The sequence below is a fragment of the Tursiops truncatus genome, chromosome 11 (assembly GCF_011762595.2).
Source record: "Tursiops truncatus isolate mTurTru1 chromosome 11, mTurTru1.mat.Y, whole genome shotgun sequence".
Taxonomy (NCBI): Eukaryota; Metazoa; Chordata; class Mammalia; order Artiodactyla; family Delphinidae; genus Tursiops; species Tursiops truncatus.
The window spans coordinates 38,858,576-38,878,898 of NC_047044.1; the positions used below are offsets into that span (position 1 = coordinate 38,858,576).

The window sequence follows — 20,323 nt, forward strand, 5'->3', positions numbered from 1 at the left end:
TTGTGCTACACACACCTTGGGCAGTGCAGTAGGAGGGAATGGCAGTATTGTTAAAATATCACTACGGAATAGATTGAGTGCTATCCACTGAGGAAACTACATTACGTGTCTAAGCACACAGGGCAGTCACAGTGTTACACAGAGCAGTCCTTTAAGACTCTTATGGAATGACTAGTAGCTTCGTAATAGTGCCAATCACTACATAATAACACTGAAAACATTTAAAAACTCGTCCTAAATCAAGCATCTAGTGTACATAAGAGGTTGCTTCAGTTTTCTAGAACTTGTTCTTGGTTTTGTTTCACCTTTTTTTAAAGGACAAATTAAAACTTATTTACGTAAAAAGAGCATATAAAAAGATCACTAGCTGTCTGTTTTGGCTTAATGGAAGTGCATTCAGAACTATGGCTAATTGTTTTATTTTTTCCTCTTTTGATGGGATTACAATACTGTCTGCTTACCACAAAGTCATTTTGTGTCATAAGCACAGATTGCTGCGTTAAAAATATTCTGCATTCCTTCTAATCTGGTTTTGTATAATAAAATATTCCGTTACAAAGTCTGACGTGCAAACCTTTTGAAGTTATAGTAGGTGTGAAATCTGGAACAGAATTCACAGGATGCACATTTTGTATAAAGGTGTTAACGGAGAGCTACTTTTTTCTTTTTAAATAGTCAGGCAGTATTTCAGAAATGCTGACTTCTTCTCCCCTCAGCTTTTTTCCCACCCACCCCATCCCCAAACAAATGCACACGTACACACACACACACACACACACACACACACACACACAGAACACCATCGTGTCATTACTCTATATGCAGTAACGTGAAATCATTGACCCCTGTTCAGTTGCTTCCTTGAATGTAAGAGTGAAGCGTGACTTGAGCTCTGTAGATACGTACAGACAGATGCTATTCTGGTTTGTGGCTCTACTTCCTGGAGGTCAGGCTGGATGCTTCTCAGATCATGCTAATTTGCCTGTGAAGAAATTCTACAAAATTGGATTCATCCACCAAATATGTGGTGTCAGCGTATCTTGGTGCTCATATGATTCAACAGAAAGCTCAGGTTTAAGTTGTCCTTTAAGATGTCAGTTTCACTGTACTAGTGCCTTACAAGTTGATATTTTTGCTGGAATGCAGACGATACTATATTTACCATATAATATATTATCAGCTCTCCTATGTCTCAGTCAATTTACATAGTTTAAAATAGAACATCTTATTAAAAACATCTAGATATACACAGATTAGGAAACGCTTACAACATACAAATACACAAACTAGAAATAAATCTTTAGCATACTGGTATATACAACAGTGTGATACAATAAATAATTTCAGTCATGCTCTATCTACACATCATATTGCTTAAAAGAAGAGTAGATTTGGAGAGCAGTGGTATGACGAAGGGCTTAGGGGCTCTCTACGTTTAAATCTGTGCAAATTAAAACAGGATTTGAAGTACCACTGAATTGTGTTAGGAATGCATGGCTGGAAAAATGAAAGGACCCATATTACTGAGGTATTTACAGATACTGGCTAAAGAGCACTACGTGGGCAAATGCAGAAAGGCTTCTTCTTCCCTTTACTTCTTGACGGCCAGCATGGCGTCAACTTCCTCCTCTACCTGTAGGGTGTGCCACTGGGCAATGGGTCGCCTGGGGTTGGCCAGCATATCTGACCAATGTCGCAGCTCCGCCCCGGTGCTGTTGTAGCCCACAAAGACTTTGCCGATGGCATCGTTCTTGCCAATCTTGTCATAGTCCAAAACAGTTACCACCACTTGCACTTTCTGAAAGAGGACACAAAATAAACATTAATCATCCGGCTCTAGAGATAAAGCCCTTACCAAGCTTCCTTGAGATCAAAGCAGTTGGAAATAAGAAGACCCAAGCTCCAAACACCAGGACAAGGAGGAAAATGGCCTGAACGTGAAAACCCGAGTCCAGTCCCTGCCATTATTACATCATCATCATCTCCTTCAGCATCTTCAGAATACTCAGTAAATGTTAATTTTGGCACAATTCTGAGTCTTTCATGTGAACTACTCAGTTACAATAGGTCCCGTTAACATTGACATTATAGAGATAAGATGCTGAAGCTCAGAGAAGTTAAATCACGTGCCTGAAGTCATATGAGAAATGAGTGGTTTGGTTTCGGGAGTCCATGTGATAAAATACCATGCCCGGCTGCCCATGTCAACTTGTATGCATTTTTATTTTTTAAGTCTTTATTGAATTTGTTACAGTATTGCTTCTGTTTTGGTTTTTTTGGCCGCAAGGCATGTGGGATTGTAGCTCCCCGACCAGGGATCGAACCCGCACCTCCTGCATTGGAAGGCAAAGTCTTAACCACTGGACCACCAGGGAAGTCCCCTGTATTCACCTTTAAATCCAGTTGTTTCCATTGTTTCATCAGCAAAATTTCTGGCGTTAGTACTCAGATCATTTTTGTTTTTTTGGTTACAATTTTCAAAGCAACCATGTACTGCAATCCTATTTCAGGTGGGAAGAGCCAGCATAGTTTTACATAAAACTAATATAGAATTTCAGCTAATCACATGATTATTGTGAGTTTAAAGTGTGACAACAGAGTGAAAGTCTTAAAAAAGTAGTAATTAACTAAAGATAATTTTTCTCATTCATATATTCTCTCAATAAGCATTTATTAAGTAACTGTGTATCCAGCATTGACATCAACTGGAATAACCCTTTAGGCCACACAAGATTTACTCCAGTGATTCCATTAGGTTGTGAGGGTTTATTTAATGCCTGACTTTTTTGAACTGGTGAAAGCAAACCCATACCATTTTGACACGAAAGAAACACTTTTTAAAAGTATCTTTTAGTTCTTCCTAAGTAATGAATTTGCTTAGTCAAAATAGGCAATGGCTCCAATCTAGAAACCAAGGGAAAAGATAAAGGGAAAATTTAGAATAAAGTAGAACGTGTAGTATTTGGTGGCCAGAGGCCAAAGAAGCAGAAAATGTAATGATGGAAGCTAGGGCCAGATGAAGAGCCCGCTCAGTTATGGCCCTTTACTGGGCTTGGCACTCTGAGGACTGCATCATTGGACGAATGTGCTGAGAGAGGTCACCAGCATACAGCTTCAGATCAGAGAAAATGATCACTTCTGAAAGTGGAATTTAGAATGTAAAATGCAACACATGGGCAGTAAAGGAAACCGATTTCCATCTTTCCTTGTGCAGCCTTGGATTGATGCCATTATCAAGGGAATTACCTATTCACTGGATGGCATTCGAAGCCAAGAACAGAATCACCTTGGTTCTGAGCACCTTTCCCAAGCGAATTCATCTGGATGCAGTCATATTGCAAGGAATGAGGGACAGGGACAGTAGGGTCGTCATGCACAAAAGTAACAAGGGTTTTGGAGGTTGGAGTGAATAGTTGGAGTGAATTTTGATTCTTTCACCTAGGAATGTATTGATTAGGAGCAATCAAAACAAAATATCCTTATAAGGGCCTTGGGTTCATTTTTTCAGCTGCATCTGTAGTCTATACATTTTTTGGTGGGGGGTGGTTTGCAACCTTTTCATATGCTTTTGGAAATCAGCATATTTTGCTTCTCTCAATGTATTTCATATGGATAGAGACAGATAGAAAGACAGACAATCGTATAACCTCAGGGTAAATAAAACCTAAGCCCTCCCCCCCCAAAAAAAACCTAAGCCCCTATTATAGCATGTTAAATGCTCAATTATTTTCTCTAGGGAAATGCAAAGACTAGGATAGCAGCCTATTGGGGAAAAGAAGAAAGAAAAGAGCAAATTGACTTTAGGAGCGGTGAAGAAGGGATGCAGTCAAAGGCATGCTCATTATTTCCATGCCTCATGGACTCTGTATTGGGCTGAGGTTCTCTCTGTCCTGACAAAATGTTATCTTCTCTGAAAGGCTGCCCCAGAAACCCAGCATACATCTTGTTTTTAATGTGCTTCATTTTCAATATATTTGCATTTGCTGGAATTTATAGTTGAAAAGGGACATGTATTTTTTTTTCAAAGGTATAGAATTGTAGCTCAAAGGAGAAGATTTACAATAGGATTTTTCATCTCAATGTCCTGCCTCATATTGTTTTGTGGAATTAAAACACAAAATGCCAGGAGGTGTTAGTTTCCATAGGAATAATGTCTCAGAACTCAAAAAAGAGTTCACTGAATAAATATTGCAAAATAAATTGTTGGAGAAATTGGATGTCTTAGGTTGCCAGTGGGTCCAAAGCAGTGAGCTCACTGGTTCAGGCTAGTAAACAAGTGACTGGGGACAGGGAATCAGTGTCTTCTGCAATGTCATTTACTTATATAACAGCTATTGAAAGTAAATAAGTATGTACAATCAGCTGACATGTGAAAATGTATATAAGAAAGGTTATATAAAAACCATGAACTAATGTGAGGATGGTGGGATTACTGATGATTTAAAAACTGCCTTATATTATACAGTAGCTACTAGCCACATGTAGCTGTTTAAATTTAAATAAATTAAAATTAAACTTCCTTGTTTATACTAGTGGCTGAGGTGCTCATGACTTACCTATGGCTGGTGGCTACCCTATTGGACAATACCAATGACATTTCCATCCTTGCAGAGTTCTATTGGAAAGTGCTGATTTACATACTGTTTTAATCTTATTGTTAGATCCATTTTCTAATACATAAAATGTTAATTTGAATAAAAGACAACAATAGCATCGTGAGTAAGAATGATGGGAACCATTTACTGAGCGTTTGTATGTGCTTAGCACCGTTCCAAATGCTTTTAATGCATGGTCTCACTTTGACATGGATTCTGTTATTATTCCTATTTTATATAGGAGACAATTCTAAGCCTCAGTTCCCTTATATGTATATAAAATTGGGGTAATAATGGTACCTTGCTTATAAGGTTATTGTAAGGATTCAATGAGATTTTGCAGGTAAAGTGCTTACCTTGGGCCTAGGTACAAAATAAATATACAATAAATGTAGCTATTATATTAGCTTTCTTCATGGAATAAAGGTGTGATTCATTCCTAAGGTACTGTATTTTAAGACTAGGTTAAAAATAAAAATATGCAAACGAAGAATATTTGCTGCATTTTGTTATTCTGGACCATTAGAAGGTTCCATGTTGTAGTTTTGATGCCTACCCTTCATCTCTCCTTCAAGTTATGAGCAAACTTCTATAGGACTGAAAAGATAGACCCACATCAATTTTTTTATAAAGTGTAAAAATAGTGTTGCTTTAAGAAATTTGACTCTCTGATACCCATTAAAGATTAGCAAGAATAGAGCTTCCCTGGTAGCGCAGTGGTTGGGAATCTGCCTGCCAATGGAAATCCGCCTGCCAATGCAGGGGACACGGTTTCGAGCCCTGGTCCGGGAAGTTCCCACATGCCGCGGGGCAACTAAGTCCGTGAACCACAACTACTGAAGCCCGTGCTCCGCAAAAAGAGAAGCCACTGCAATGAGAAGCCCGAGCACTGCAAGGAAGAGTAGCCCCCACTCTCGGCAACTGGAGAAAGCCCACGCACAGCAACAAAGACCCAACACAGCCGTAAATAAATAAATACATATTTGAAAAAAGAAGAAAGATTAGCAAGAATAGCCCATAATTAATGGATGCGAACTTTGGATCCAAGAGCCTAACTATGAATATGACGTAAGAAAATCTGAAAATATTTAAGAATGACTAAATAATAAGATCATATGCTATCACTGTGTCTACATGTAGCATCCTATTTTCAACATGTTAACCACAAGGTCTTTTAATAGGATAATTCCTATCATAACAAATATTATCTAGCAAATTAAGGTTCTGTCTTTACAAAAATAACCATCCATTCCAACTCAGAAACAGGAAGCTGAATTTAAACAATGAAAAATACAACTTAGCCTAATTTTTCTACTGTTAATTATTTTTTAATAGTGAAAGATTAAAGATGCTGCATATTTAGCATCAACCAAAATATTTCCTTTATCCTACTTTTTTTTTTTTTTTTGCTACAAAGAGGTGATAATGAGAATTATATATTGTGGCCTGGGAGTAAAGAGTGAAAGCTTATTTTCTCTCGACCTTTTAACCTTTGTGGATGTACTTTTTGAATTAGTAGAGTGGTTCTGTCGATGTTCTTTTTCCTACTTTATTTCTGCTCAACAGAATGACAGCTGTTTTTGGCGATGAATCAGCACATCCTGTGCTGTGTATTTTATCATTTCCCTCTTGATGTAGTTTGAGCATTAAATGTGCGTGGAATGAGAATAGCAGTTCTAATGGAGGCATATGCACTGATAATTCACAAGATCTGTGTGTTGAATTTATGTGATCTGAAGAAATGAAATTGAATGGGAAGAAAAAATACGGTTGACATTACCTGGATTTGCTCGAAGGGTACTTCAAAGCTGAATGACTCATTGTAGTAGGGGTTAAGTGTGTTCTTTTTAATCGTTGTCTTTTTCTTCTTCAGCCTCTTGCCATTCTGCATCAGATGAATCTTCACATAAGGATCTGAAAAACAGAAACAAAAACTTTAGGAAATCAGAGACACATATTTTTATATTATAATTTAGCTTATAAAAAGTCCAAGTATTCCTGACAGGAAAATAATTGTGTAGCATGTAGTTAGTATTTTTTTTTTTAATTTCAAGCGTTTTTTAATTGAAAGATTTTAAGTAACCTATGGGCCATGTTTTTTTGCCATGATATCTCAATATTTATAGTTGGATTTAGGAGATGAGAGGATTGGTGTGCTGGTAAACCAGCTTTTTGGGGAAAAAAAGTCTTGACATGTAGCATTTGCTAATGTCCATGGTATAAATACTCGCAGCATGGCTGATTTCAAGCTAACAGTTTAACAATTGGCTCACTAAATTCCTGAAAATTTAACAATTGGCTCTTGTGAGCTGGCAAAGAACTGGCTTCAGGATACCACTGCATGGGAATTAAAACTCTTGACAGAGAGAGGACAAAGGAGACATTTCATTCTTTCATTTATTCACTTGCTCAAACAATATTAGTTAAGCCCTAGGAGTATAGCTGTGAACAAATCAGACCATCCCTCTTTTCAGGATGGAACTTCAGACTTGTGGGGGAAATAGACAATAAGCTTGTAAAGAAAAGAAATACATATGAAATTCTAAGTTGAGAAGAGTGCTGTGGAAGGAAAGGGCAGAGAGATGTGTGATAGAGACTCCCAGAGGTATGGTGAGTCTAAGGGAAGAATGGAATTCTTATACTTAGATCACTCAGGTAAGGCCTTTCTGCAGAGGTAACATTTAAAGTAAGATGTGAATATTGAAGGGTGACAAGAGGCCACATGTCTGAGTGTGTGTGTGTGAGTGTCTGTGTGCATGTGTGTATGTGTGTGTGTATGAGACAGAGAGAAAGAGAGATAACCAGGATCTGTGCCAGAACATTTCTAGGTAGAGAAGAGCTTCAAGGATTCAGGGAAAAGAGAGTAAGCTGGTAGCACACACAGAGGTAATGAGAAAAGGAGCAGAAAGATTCCCTTAGCAGTTTCCTCAAAGCCTCATTAGATAAAGTAATAAGTAAGTCACTGGAGGGGAAAGACGATTCTCATTACTAACAGATGAATGACCTCCCTTCAGGTTATTAAGAACCAGTACCCAGGTTTGATAGTAAAATCTACTGTTTTCTTCAATATTTTTCCATCGGATACGTAATACATGTTTATTATAGAAAAAATATCAGGAAGCAATGATAAACAAAAAGAAGAAGAAATTTTAAATCATCCATGATTTTACTCCCCTAAAATAACCACTGCCAAGCCTTCCAAAATTACTTTCCTTTCTTTCAGAATGTGTAGAGCTGGGAGAAACTTTACAGATAATCTAGTTTAATGCCCACATATTGTACTTTTAGAAGATAAAACTGCAGACCAGCAAAGGTGGTTTTTATCTCCCTCTTCCTATCCCCTAGTAGAACATAACTCCTGAAGGACAGAAACTTTGTCTGTCATATTCACTAACTGAATTTACTAAACAGTACCTGGCAGTATACAATGTTTGTTGACTGAATCAGAGGAACTTGTTTAGGGCTGGCCTCATAATCTGGGTCTCCTTATTCTTAGTCCTGTCTTCTTCCCACTGCCCCAAAGCCCACATTACTTGAATATGTGTTGTTTGGGGTTTTTGTTTTTAATGTTACATCCAGTCAAGGGGCTCGTAATGAAGATTTTCATCAAAATGAAGAATATCTTTAAAAGCCAGACCAAGTGATGAGAAACCAAGCCTATCAACTACATAGTTGATCAGTTAAAAAAATGCACTGTAAATAATTGCAAATGAAGGGGAAAAAAGGCCCTTTTTACTGATAATCCATCTTGCTGTTCACAGGCAACTCTGATTTTTGGTTCAGAGACCTTGTTTGCTTATGAAGCTCTCTGGGTCCTCCATCCCTGCCCCTTGCACTTTTACAAAGATGGTCAAGTCTCCAGTTGCTCCTTGGCACTGACAAAATACCCAAGTACTAAATAGTCACAAATCAATGTTTATGGCTCCTGTGTTCATGTGTTGAAACTTCATCAACTTAACTAAGGCACAGGGTTTTGCAAGAGAAGCACGGTGACTGTTTATTCATTTAACACAGTATATGACAAGAAATTTCCTTGTGCATCTGCCATGTGAGCAAGCAAATTAAAAACCCAACAAGATAATTTCAGATTTCAACATGAACTCTGATGTGATGTGATCAATGCCTGGGGGAGACCAAGTTAATTTAGGAAAACTGATCAACAAGGTTCTCACCGAGGAGGCCAGGTTTGAGCTAAAAACTGAATTACAAGAAGGAGTGAGTCGTTGGTTGATGTGGTGGAAGCTTGAACCAGTCAGAAGGAGCAGCACATGCAAAGCCCTAAGGTGCTTGTCCTTCTGTGTGTCTACGGAACAAGAAGCCAAGGTGGGGAGAGGTAGGCAGTGAGGTCAGAGAGGTAACACTGCTGGCCTCCCACTTTCAAAAGCAGAATCTGCCACTTCTGACCATGATTCAGAGATATTCTATAATTTCATGATACTTACAAGAGGGGACACGGGGCTGGAAGAGGAGCAGGTATGGGGCTGCTATGAATGGACAGAGTTAGTCTTTGCAGATCCATCCTGTTACAGGTACCAAAGCAACTTACTTTACAGGCAAAATTCCCGTCTTAATCATAACCAAGACTGACAGTAACTTAGAGCTTATTCTTTCCTTTTCCTCCCCATATTTATTGAGATATAATTGACATGTAACATTGTGTAAATTTAAGATGTACAGTGTGATGATTTGATATACATATATATGTGAAGGAATGACCACCACAAGGTTAGTTAACACATTGATCACCTCACATAATTATAGTATTTTTGTGTGTATGGCGAGAACATTTAAGCTCTACTCTCTTAGCAACTTTCAAGTATACATCACAGCATTGTCACCATGCTGTACATTAGACCCCCAGAACTTATTCATCTTATAACTAGAAGTTTGTATCCCTTGATCAATGTCTCCTCATTTCCCTCACTCCTCAGCCCCTGGCAACCACTATTCTGCGCTCTTTTTCTATGAGTTTGGCTTTTTAATAGATTCTACGTCCACATATAAGAGAGAGAATGCAGTATTTGTCTTTCTCTGTCTGACTTATTTCACTTAGCATAACACCCTCAAGGTCCATCCATGATGTCAAAAATGGCAGATTTCCTTCTTTTTTGGTGGCTGAATAATAATCTATTTTATATATACCACGTTTTCATTATCCATTTATCTGCTGATGAACACTTAGGTTGTTTCCATGTCTTGGCAATTGTGAATAATGCTGCAACGGACACATGGGAATGCAGATATCTTTTTGAGATAGTGATTTCATTTACTTCTGATGCATACCCGGGAGTGGAACTGCTGGATTATATGGTATCTCTACTTTTAATTTCTTTGAGGAACCTCCATACTGTTTTCCATACTGGCTGCACCAATTTATGTTCCCACCAACAGTGCATGAGAGTTCCCTGTTCTCCACATCTTGCAAGCACTTGTTATCTCTTGTCTTGTTGATAATAGCCATTCTAGTAGGTTTGAGGTGATATCTCATTATGGCTTTGATTTGTATTTCCCTGATTATTAGTGATATTGGAACATCTTTTCATGTACCTGTTGGCCATTTATGTATCTTCTCTGTAAAAATATCATCCATAACTTCTGCCCATTTTTAATGGATTTTTAAATTTTTATTTTTTGTTGTTGAGATGTATGAGTTTCTTATATATTTTGGATATTAATCCCTTATCCAATACATGGTTTGCAAATATTTTCTCCCACTCCACAGGTTGTCAGATGTCTTACTCTTTTTCAACTTTTGTGCCTGGATAAGTCTTGACTGTCTAAGCCTGATAGGTTATGTACCCAAGGTGGTCACATTTGAGCATCTTCTTGGTTCAGCCATCCAGAGTCTTACACTGTGTCTCCATTTTCTCCAGTCTTCTCCATTTTCATCTACTCTTTGATTGGCTTGATTTCCTAAGTGTCCTCTGGTTGAGTCTTGCCCTGAATTCTGGTCCCTCTGGAGATGGCCCTAATCCCTTGATTAGTTCATTAGTAACTTCTTTGGGGATCTAGACCTGGCTCCTGTCTCCGTAACTATGGTTGAGTCTTCTAAATGGAAACATACCCACCTAACTATGAGATACCCATCATGCTTTAAGTACACACACGTTTTTTATAGTAAGGATCGCCTCTCCTGCAGAGTAAGACCCTGTATAATTAAATTTGTTCTGTTTTAGGGGCTGTTCCACAAAGCAAATCCTTGTCAATTCAGAGTTTCTTAGTGGCTTAGAAATCCTGATCATTGCGTAATAAGACATCATTTTATGGAAATGATAAATAGGCTGTAATGAGACTCCCTAATGTTGTTGCTTTTCCTGAGTACAACTGCTGGACACCATGCATGGCATTCAAACATCTGTTAGGTTTTTGTAAACATGTAAATAGCATGGGGAAATATGCAAGCTACAAAGTTGGGCTACTGTCCTCAGGGACTCCATACCTCTGCGGCTGCACTGCTTTATTCTGTCCCCAAAACAAGCACTCATGGAACCTTTCATCATCTAAATACTGACAACCCTTCTTCAACACCATTTAGATAATCCCTGTTGCCACTGAAACAGGTGCAAGACTTGGGACAGTTTGCTTCTTTTATTTGTTTAATTTATCTTAAAAAAGGTTAGTGTCTTTTTGTTTTTCAAACTGTGGTAGAAAGGAAGGGCTCTTTTCCGATGTCTATCTAGTCTCTAATAGTATATGAGTGTAACTTTTCAATTCTGGAAAATGATGGACTGGGATCAGAAAGATGGTTCTTTATTCCCAATAATAAACTACAGGTACAAAGAGTGCAGATTCATTGCCTCATTTTGGATGATGTTCAGGTCTATCATTTGGTTTTGTTGTCACTGTGGCACTGCCACCTTCACTCACCATTTGTCGGCTCTCTTTTTGTCTGAAGTCAGCCTAACTGAACTTCATCTCCTTTCTGTCATAATAGCTGTTATGACTTGGTGGTATTTTAGGACGCTGTACTGAAGTCACCCTCAAACTTTTATATGTTGACTAGCCTCTTTAATATAATATACAACAGTTTTTGTTTTTTGTCCCTAAAGTTCACAATTATGGAAGGCAGAAAAACAGCTTTCTCAAAAGATGTCCACATCTTAACCCTCGGAATTCGTGAATATGTTACCTTATATAGCAAAAGGGACTTCGCAAATGTAATTAAGGTTAAGGATCTTGAGATGAGGGGATTACCTAAGAGGGCAAAATCTAATCACATGGGTCCTTAAAAACAGAGAACCTTTCCTGACTGTGGTCAGAAAGAGATGTGACAATAGAAGAAGGGTAAGGGACAAGCTACACTACTGGCTTTTAAGATGGCTACACTGCCACAGAATGCAGTTGGCCTCTAAAAGTTGGAAAAGGCAACGGATTCTCGCCTGGATCCTCCAGGAAGGAACACGACCCTTCCGACACCTTGATTTTAGCCCAGTGACACCTGTGTACGACTTCTATAGAATTATAAGATAATAAACATGTATTGTTTTAAAAATTAAGTTTTTGATTGTTTATCATGGCAGTAGCAAAAAACTAATACAACAACCAAAGCTGAAGAGATAATTCTATTGTTTATCTAGCAAGGTTTGATGATGAAAGTCAAGTTTAAATAGGTCTAGAAAACAATCTTTTGGAAAAAAATTGATATTTTTTTCCAATCTTCTAAAAATTATTACATTGTTCCTCAAAACAAAATCCTTCAAAAAAGTATTTTTTAATTCAAAAAAGTTAACACAGAGCATGCAATCAGAAGACAACAGTTACGTACAGATGTTTCAGGATCCGTGGTAAGATTAGTCAAAATGGATGAAACCTTAGCTGAGAATAATTTTTACAGTCAGATCCATTACAAGGTTTAATATAATAATGTTCCTTTATGTTTGTAGAGTACTTTAAGATCATATACATATATGTTAGGTATATATATATAAATTATATCATCTCCTTTAATCCTTACAACAATTCCAGTGAGGGAACTGGGGCTTGGAAAGACTAATTTTTTTCCCCAAGAACTCAAACCGAGGTCCTATGACTCTGAACCTACTGCTCTTTGTGATACGTTGAAGAAATAATTTAGTATAGTGTTTATAAGTATAGACTCTGGAGCCAGATTAACTTGAATCTCAGCTGTACTGCTAGCTGTGTGGTTTGGGCAAGTTATTTAAGCTCTCTGTGCCATAGTTCCTTCACCTCAAAGTGGTGAGAATGATAACACCTTGCTCAGAGAGTTGCGAAGATTAAATTGAGTTTCTACAGGGAAGGTGTTTCAAAATGTGCCTGGAACATATTGTTATTAATGATCAACGTTTATTATTGTGTCATGAAAGGGCTGAGATCTAAGTCAGTATCTACGTGTCAGACTCTCCCCCAACTCACGTTGCAGAACTGGTGCCCACCATTAGCAAATGGGAGGAAGTCATTCCATTGGCTGCAGGAATGAGCCAAGCTGCCCCAAGTGTCAGATTTACTTCTGGAAAGAAGCAAACCCATGCTAAGCAACTGGTTCATTAATGAAGAATTTAATCATGTATGGTGTGAAAGAGAAGGGAAGGGTTTCTTTCATCTCTACCTGTATAAGTGGTCTTGAGGTGTGAGGTGGGAAACTAACTCAGCATCCTGTATAGTTTCCTCTTGTTCCTGAAGTCAAGACATCAGATTACACAGAGCTGAAAAGTTAATCTGGAGAGTTCTAAGTGGACTCTTATTACTGAGGCTCTAGGCTAGTGTGAGTCAAAACTATGATTTATGGAGATTTCTTTCCAGATGTTGAGGCCAGCTAATGTGGATATACTTGGGCATATTATGTATGTAGTATCTACTTTCCTGATGCTGCTCAAAATGAGGAAACAGAAAAGGAGGCCCTCAGCTTTGAGATTTATTGTTGTTGTTGGGAATATAGTAATGCCTACTGGTTGCTGGAGAGAGGTAGTGTCTATACCTCCTCCCTTTTTCTGTTAATTCCTTTCTATCATGAAAAACATTTATAGTCTGGTTTCTTCCTTCTGCTTCCATCTAGCCTTAGAACTCCTCCTTTCTTTTTTTCCACTCTTTCCAATCCAGAGCGAGGGATAGGAAATCATTGTGTTAAAGCTACAGTGAGATGATTTGCTAAGTCACTTATTGCACCTCACCTCCTGGGCAGTGGAGGCTAGGGAGCACTGACTTTGCCATGTGAAAGGAGTGCAGAGGATCCTAGGTTGACGGCCAAATGAATACTTTGATCTCAGCGGCCATATTCAGGGATGACTGGTTAGGTGATTCCTTGGTCAGCTCCAGCTTATAAGCAATCCTGAAGGTGAAAGGACCATTTTCTGCCAGTTGGGCAGCCTCTTCTGAATATAATTCGTGGGGTGGACAGACTATGGTCTGGTGCCAATCTTTTTCTTTCATTTGGTCCCTATTCAGGCATTAATTTTGAGTGGAAGACCTCTCTCATATATATATATATATATACTTTTTTTTTTTTTTTTTTTTGTGGTACGCGGGCCTCTCACTGTTGTGGCCTCTCTCCGGACGTGCAGGCTCAGCGGCCATGGCTCACGGGCCCAGCCGCTCCGCGGCATGTGGGATCTTCCCGGACCGGGGCACGAACCCGCGTCCCCTGCATCAGCAGGTGGACTCTCAACCACTGTGCCACCAGGGAAGCCCTCACATATATTTTTCACATTAAGTGGTAGGAGTTTTCTTTCTGAAGGATTTCTTCCCACAACCAATTCCTAGTGGTCTGATCTGGCCCTGATGCTCCAATATTTAGCTCGAGCTACCACCTACACATAGTCCTTTAGGCATTGCATCCCATCCCACTCATCTCCATCTGATCTGCCCTGGATGCACTGAATCCGCCATCCTCTTTTGGTTAGGGAGTAAGAAGAGTGATGACACATATATGCCCCTATTTTCTTGCTTTTCCAGACTTCTCCACAATCTACCTTGCTGTACAAAGGCTCGGTTGATTTGATGGCTTTGTCTACGGAAGGGATGGAAATGGGGAGGTTGGGTATGGCAATCAAAGGAGGGTGGAGTCTTATAAGAAGAGACATAAGAGAGATGATCTTTCTCTCTGCCATGTGAAGATACAATGAGGAGAGTTGTAAATGAAGAAGAGAGCCTTCCCTAATAACCCAACCATGCTGTTACCCTGATCTCTGACTTTCAGCCTCCAGAACTGTGAGAAATAAATGTTTGTTATTTACGCCACCCAGTCTGTGGTATTCTGTTATAGCAGACCCCTACCTGTCTGTCTGTCTATCTATCTCCAGACTAAGATAGCTCTCTTCCCACTAAACTCTCCCTTGGTCCCCTCTTTTTCTCTCTGACCATTACTGATACTTCTTTATTTTCTCCTCTCCCTTCATCTGCCCCAAGACTCTTGAGTGTAATCACATTTGATATTATTTTAGCACACATTTAATAGGATTTTTCTCTACACTACTTTTCTCAGACACCCTGCAGTACAACCTTATGATTTCAATATTACTGCCACCTCAGTTAAACAGCTTCTGGCCACAGAGTCTGGCACTGGAATGTAATGTTTTCACCAACACTGGTGTCCCTGGCGCAGTTTCAACATGTAGAGATACATTCCCAAAAAAGGACATAGAGTAACCTTGGAGGAAGACTTTGGAACTAAGTATGAAATTCAGTAAGTTGTTTTCCTTCAGTTATAGGGACACCACGTTGGGTGAGCTTTGCAGAAACGTAAGTGCAGCCCACATGCTGTACTATAAGGCCATAACTATAACTCCCTCGGCTCTTTTATCCTTGGGACAGAAACCTACTGAGCTCATTACCTCCCCTGTTGGCCTGTTCTTGTGTCATGAGTCCAGCCTGATTTGGGGCCATCTTTGATTCCTCCTTTTCCACCTCCCATGAAGAGTGAGCCACCACATCCTGCCAACTTCCCTTCACCTTGTCACACTTGTTGGTTCTCTCTAACTTGTTGCCACATCTCGAGATCAGAAATCCAATCTCTCTTGCTACCATGCCATCAACATCAAACTAGTCTTCCTATAATTGCTAAAATGACATTTGATCACACTAGCTCCCTGATTAAAAGCCTTTAATGACTTGCCAACGTAAAAAATCTCCAAACTCTACCATAGCATTCACAGCCCATCCTAACTTCCTCATCTCATTTCCACAAACCTGTGCTCCACTCCTGGTCGATACTCACTCGTCCTCACAGAGAACTGAATGCCCCATCTTTGAACTGCCTGTCCTTTAGCCTGAGATGCTTTCTTTTCCCATTGTAAATGTGATTTAAAAGTCACCTCCTCCCTGAAGATTTTACTGATGATTTCCTCAGTCAGAACCTTCAGACAAACCTTTGTCTGCCCTGCAGCATTTTCTTTTGTACTATTGCAAAGCATACATCTCTTTCTTTTCTGGTATTGGAGGACTTCTGTGGTTATCTAATAACATAAAAACAATATTCTTGTGGGAAAATGTGTTTTGAATTCAGAACTATTGGCTTCAGGATGAACTCTGGGAAGACTATCTCCTTGTAACAAGGGGGATCCTTCCATTACTATTCCATACTCTACTTTAATACCCAAGAACACTGTCACCCCCTTCTTCCCTTAGGCAGTTCTAATGTCCAATTATTCTAACTTCATAGAAATAGAATTGCAAAACAGCTGGCTGTAAGCAATGATCCTTTTGTGTGAGATATAAAGGGGCCACTAAAGGCTTTTTGTATTTACAATGAGAACTAGAAAGCAGCAGTTCAAAGCCGAATAATGCAAGATGCCTGCAGTTTTCATCTTGACAATTTTGCATAATTATACTGTCTTCTTTCTTAACTACCACAGTGACCGTGGGCCCTTGTAACCATGGCCTTTCCATTTCAACCAAAGACTTGTTATGAAACAGCCTCATTTCAGTTGTTTTGTTCAATCCCTTCTGAGCCAGTACCCAGCTTCTGAGTAACTTTAGGTATCATTCCTTTCACCTTCCCGCTCCCCCCGGCCCACCCCATGGATAATGTTCAGTAAATTTCAACTTATCGTGTTGGAAGAGGAAAGTAGCACTTTTATCAAGTAAGGTCCCAAATTTCAAGTGACTGAAAACTCATTTCAGTCCACCACATATGGTGGAAAAGTCCAGAAGTAGGGCTGTGTGGCAAAGATTAATTGTCCCCTAAAATCCTTTTCTCCCTTCTTTTTATTTTTAAAAGATGTATAAAATTTATTTATTGTTTTTGGCTGGGCGGTGCAGCTTGCGGGATGTTAGTTCCTCCACCAGGGATTGAACCCGGGCCCTTGGCAGTGAGAGCATGGAGTCCTAACCGCTGGACTGCCAGGGAATTCTCTCCCCTCCTTTTTTTTTTAGCAACGAAACTCCTAAGTTTTACCTGGGCACCATTTCATCCAGCTAGAAATATTTCTCCCAGACTCTCTTACAACTCAGTATGGCCAAATAAGTAACTTTGGCTATTGGAAGTGAATGGAAGTGTTGTGTGTGAACTCCATAGCATATCTTTAAAACAGTGGCTCTCAATGGAGGGGCTATTTCATCCCCCAGACATTTTGGAATGTCTGGGGAGATTTTTGATTGTCATAACTTGGGGAGGTAATATGGGCCTTAAGTGGGTAGAGGCCAGGGATTCTGCTAAACATCCTACAATGTATAGGACAGCTCTTAACAGTAAAGAATCATCACCTCCAAAATATCAATAGAGCTAAAATTGGTAAATCCTACCTTAAAATAAGCTTCACGCCCTCCACTTTATATTTCTTTTTTCTTGCAGCTGAAACATGGATGATATGGGAGGGCAGTGAACCAGCTTTTACCTTGCAACATGAAGTCGGTACTCCAGGGGAACAGGACAACAAGGTAGGAAGATCTTGGGTTCCTACATGACCTCACAGCCCCAAACTGCCTACCAATCTTGCCCACCCACCCACCTATGGACATGAGGGAGATAAAGAATTTCAAACAGCAATTGTATCTTTTGGAGCCTCTTTGTTACAGCAGTTCAATCTGCTCCCTATTTAATACAGAGTCAACAATATCACGGTCCCAGGTTTGCCTGCGTCTCTACTGTTTTCTACAGAGTCCTCTGCAGATTCCACATGGTGGCCTCCCCAAGATATCCTAGGCTTTTCTCTTAAGGATGTAGATGACTGTACCAGCTTCAAGTCTCATATCATCACACTATACCATCCAAAGGAAAGAGAATCTACATCAGAATTCCCAGGAAAAGTCCCAAGTTCACTCTGATTGGACAAACATAGATGAAATGTCAACCCTATATTAATCCCTGTGTTGAAGATGATGTGATGAGTTAAGACTGGCTTAGTCCTGGGTCATGTGCCCATCCCCAAACCAATCAGGAGTGCCAGGAATCCTACCTTTGGAGTTGGGTGTAGGTGCAACTCTAGCCTAAGTACAAGGCTAAGAATAGAAGAATATGGTAGTTCCTCAAACATACAAGGCTAAGAATAGAAGAATATGGTAGTTCCTCAAACAGGAATTAGAAGGCCCTTACCAAGAATGCTGGGAATAGAAGTTGGGAGGCAACCAACCAATGTTTATAGAGTTTCTCAACCTAGGGTCTTGAGGAGTCCATCTCTGTCTAAACTTGGAAGTGTGCATACACTTATTTTCAGAGAGCCATTCCTTTCCACTTGAGATCAAATTCCTAGGAATGAGCCATTAAGCACTTGTAAAAAGTGGTCCATGACGTGAAACTTACTTTTTTTCCTAGGGGAATGCAGAAAAGTATATGTTTGTATATCTTACAGTAGACAGATAGATCTAATTATCATTGAATTAAACTGCCATATCAGTATTACAAAAAAAAAAGTGGTCTAGCAGTAGCAGAGACAGCAGAGTTAAAACATGGCAGATTTAGGATTTAGAGTTTCCTTGCCAGCTGCGGCTTTTTCTTGTACACTGACGGAGTATTTCATCAGTAAGCCAATCATTAAACAGTATACAAATAAATAGTAATAGGGTTCACAGAGCAGACAATTTCCATTTCCATCACTGGCAGTTACAACACATTTACTTGCGGGGGTCTTTATAAATAATTTACAAGTACTTAGAGAAGACTACATTGAAAAACTTATGTGTCTTTATAGTTTAAAATGCTCCCTGTAATGTTATAGTAAGGATGCAGCATTAAAAATATATTCCGGGAAAATTTTCCTCTGAGCCCACAATTTAAAAATGAATTTACATTAGTTAAGTTCAGTGTTTGCTAGAAGAAAACAACATGACACAAGTGACTGCCACAGAGAAAAGCAACCTCATTGTAGTGAGACATTATAAAATAGCAAAGGCTGATTTAGCTCATTAATGGCGGCAGAGTGCTTTGATGAGACAAATACATAAGCGCAAAATGCTATTGTTATGAATTAAGTGGAAAGCATTTTTGGTCGTGGTAAGGAAGCCACTGAATTCCAACAGTCATTTTTGTTGTTGCCAAAGTGGACTGTACGTGACCGCCAGCCTCTTGACTAAAAGTGTGGGAATGCATGAACAAAACCTATGGAGTAGGACTACAGCCAAGAAAGATTTTCCAGATGTGGTGCGTTTATGGGCAAGTAAAAGAACAGTGTGAGGGTTTGAGCTCCACCCTTGGTAGAGGAAGGGGTTCACTGTGTTTGCAAAACCCAAATCTTTCCTTTTCAGTATTGAAGGTGAAATTCTTCATCTATAATTCAACCCTCTTCTTCCTGAACTTTGGAAAATCTTTTGGGAAGGGCAAACACATGAGACTAGGAACCGTAGTAATTATGTTTGATTCTTTCTGGATGACTACAAAAAGTTTCATGGAATGACCATGTATAAACTGTTTGTACGAGCTGATTGGAAAAACAAAAACAGTCCAAGGATTCAGCAAAGCAAACAAAATTGCAAACAGCAAATTTGACTTTTTTCTTTTTCTTTTTTTGGACATTTGGGCTTAGCCTCTTATTTATGCCAGATGAAAGATCACTAGTAAGATACTTTCTTCCTTTCTTTCTTTCCTCCTTTTTTTTTTTTTTTTTTTTTAACAATTATTAGACATTTCTACTTGATGAGATAACATTGGTAACTGGATAACATTGCTGGGATTTTTTTTTTTTTTTTTTTGCGGTACGCGGGCCTCTCACTGTTGTGGCCTCTCCCGTTGCGGAGCACAGGCTCCGGACGCACAGGCTCAGCGGCCATGGCTCACGGGCGCAGCCACTCCGCGGCATGTGGGATCTTCCCGGACCGGGGCACGAACCCGTGTCCCCTGCATCGGCAGGCAGACTCTCAACCACTGCGCCACCAGGGAAGCCCCTATTGCTGGGATTTTTAAGCACATGTAATATGGCAATAAATGGATGCTACTCCTTATCCACACAGAGAAGGTTTCCAGGCAGTTCAGCCTGAGTTCAAAACAAAAACAATGTGAGAATAGAGATGCTCTTACACTTAGTATGACTGAACAGGGTTTGTGCTCTGGTGGGGTAACTTCAGCTTCACCCAGTTCTCACATTGGTTCAGCCAGAATGGATTTCACTCTCATTAACTCCCTATTCCTTGTATGTACTTGCTTTAAAATATCTATGTGTCTTCTAGACATTTTGCAGTCCAAATATTAGAAAGTTTATGGACTGAGCCTGTCTAAGGATAATGGAGGGAGAGATTTGGAAATGTTTCCATAGGGAGTGGAGGAATCTCTCTCCATGTCCTCACTTTGAATTGCTTCTAGAACTTGTCAAGTGCCTGGGTCTGTCTCCTAGGGAGCGGGGGAA

At 39.5% G+C, this 20,323-nt stretch overlaps 1 protein-coding gene across 1 annotated transcript in view; it reads right to left on the bottom strand.

Moving 5' to 3' along the window:
* Positions 1–746: 746 nt before the first annotated feature.
* Positions 747–20,323, bottom strand: part of SYT1 (synaptotagmin 1) — a 538,616-nt gene continuing 519,039 nt past the window's right edge. Inside the window, exons 11-12 of the mRNA XM_019952111.3 lie at positions 6,376–6,509; positions 747–1,798 (exon numbers count right to left, since the gene is read on the bottom strand). Of these exons, the coding sequence (XP_019807670.2) occupies positions 1,592–1,798; positions 6,376–6,509 (341 nt within the window). The 3' untranslated portion in view covers positions 747–1,591. The remainder of the gene's footprint in view (positions 1,799–6,375; positions 6,510–20,323) is intronic.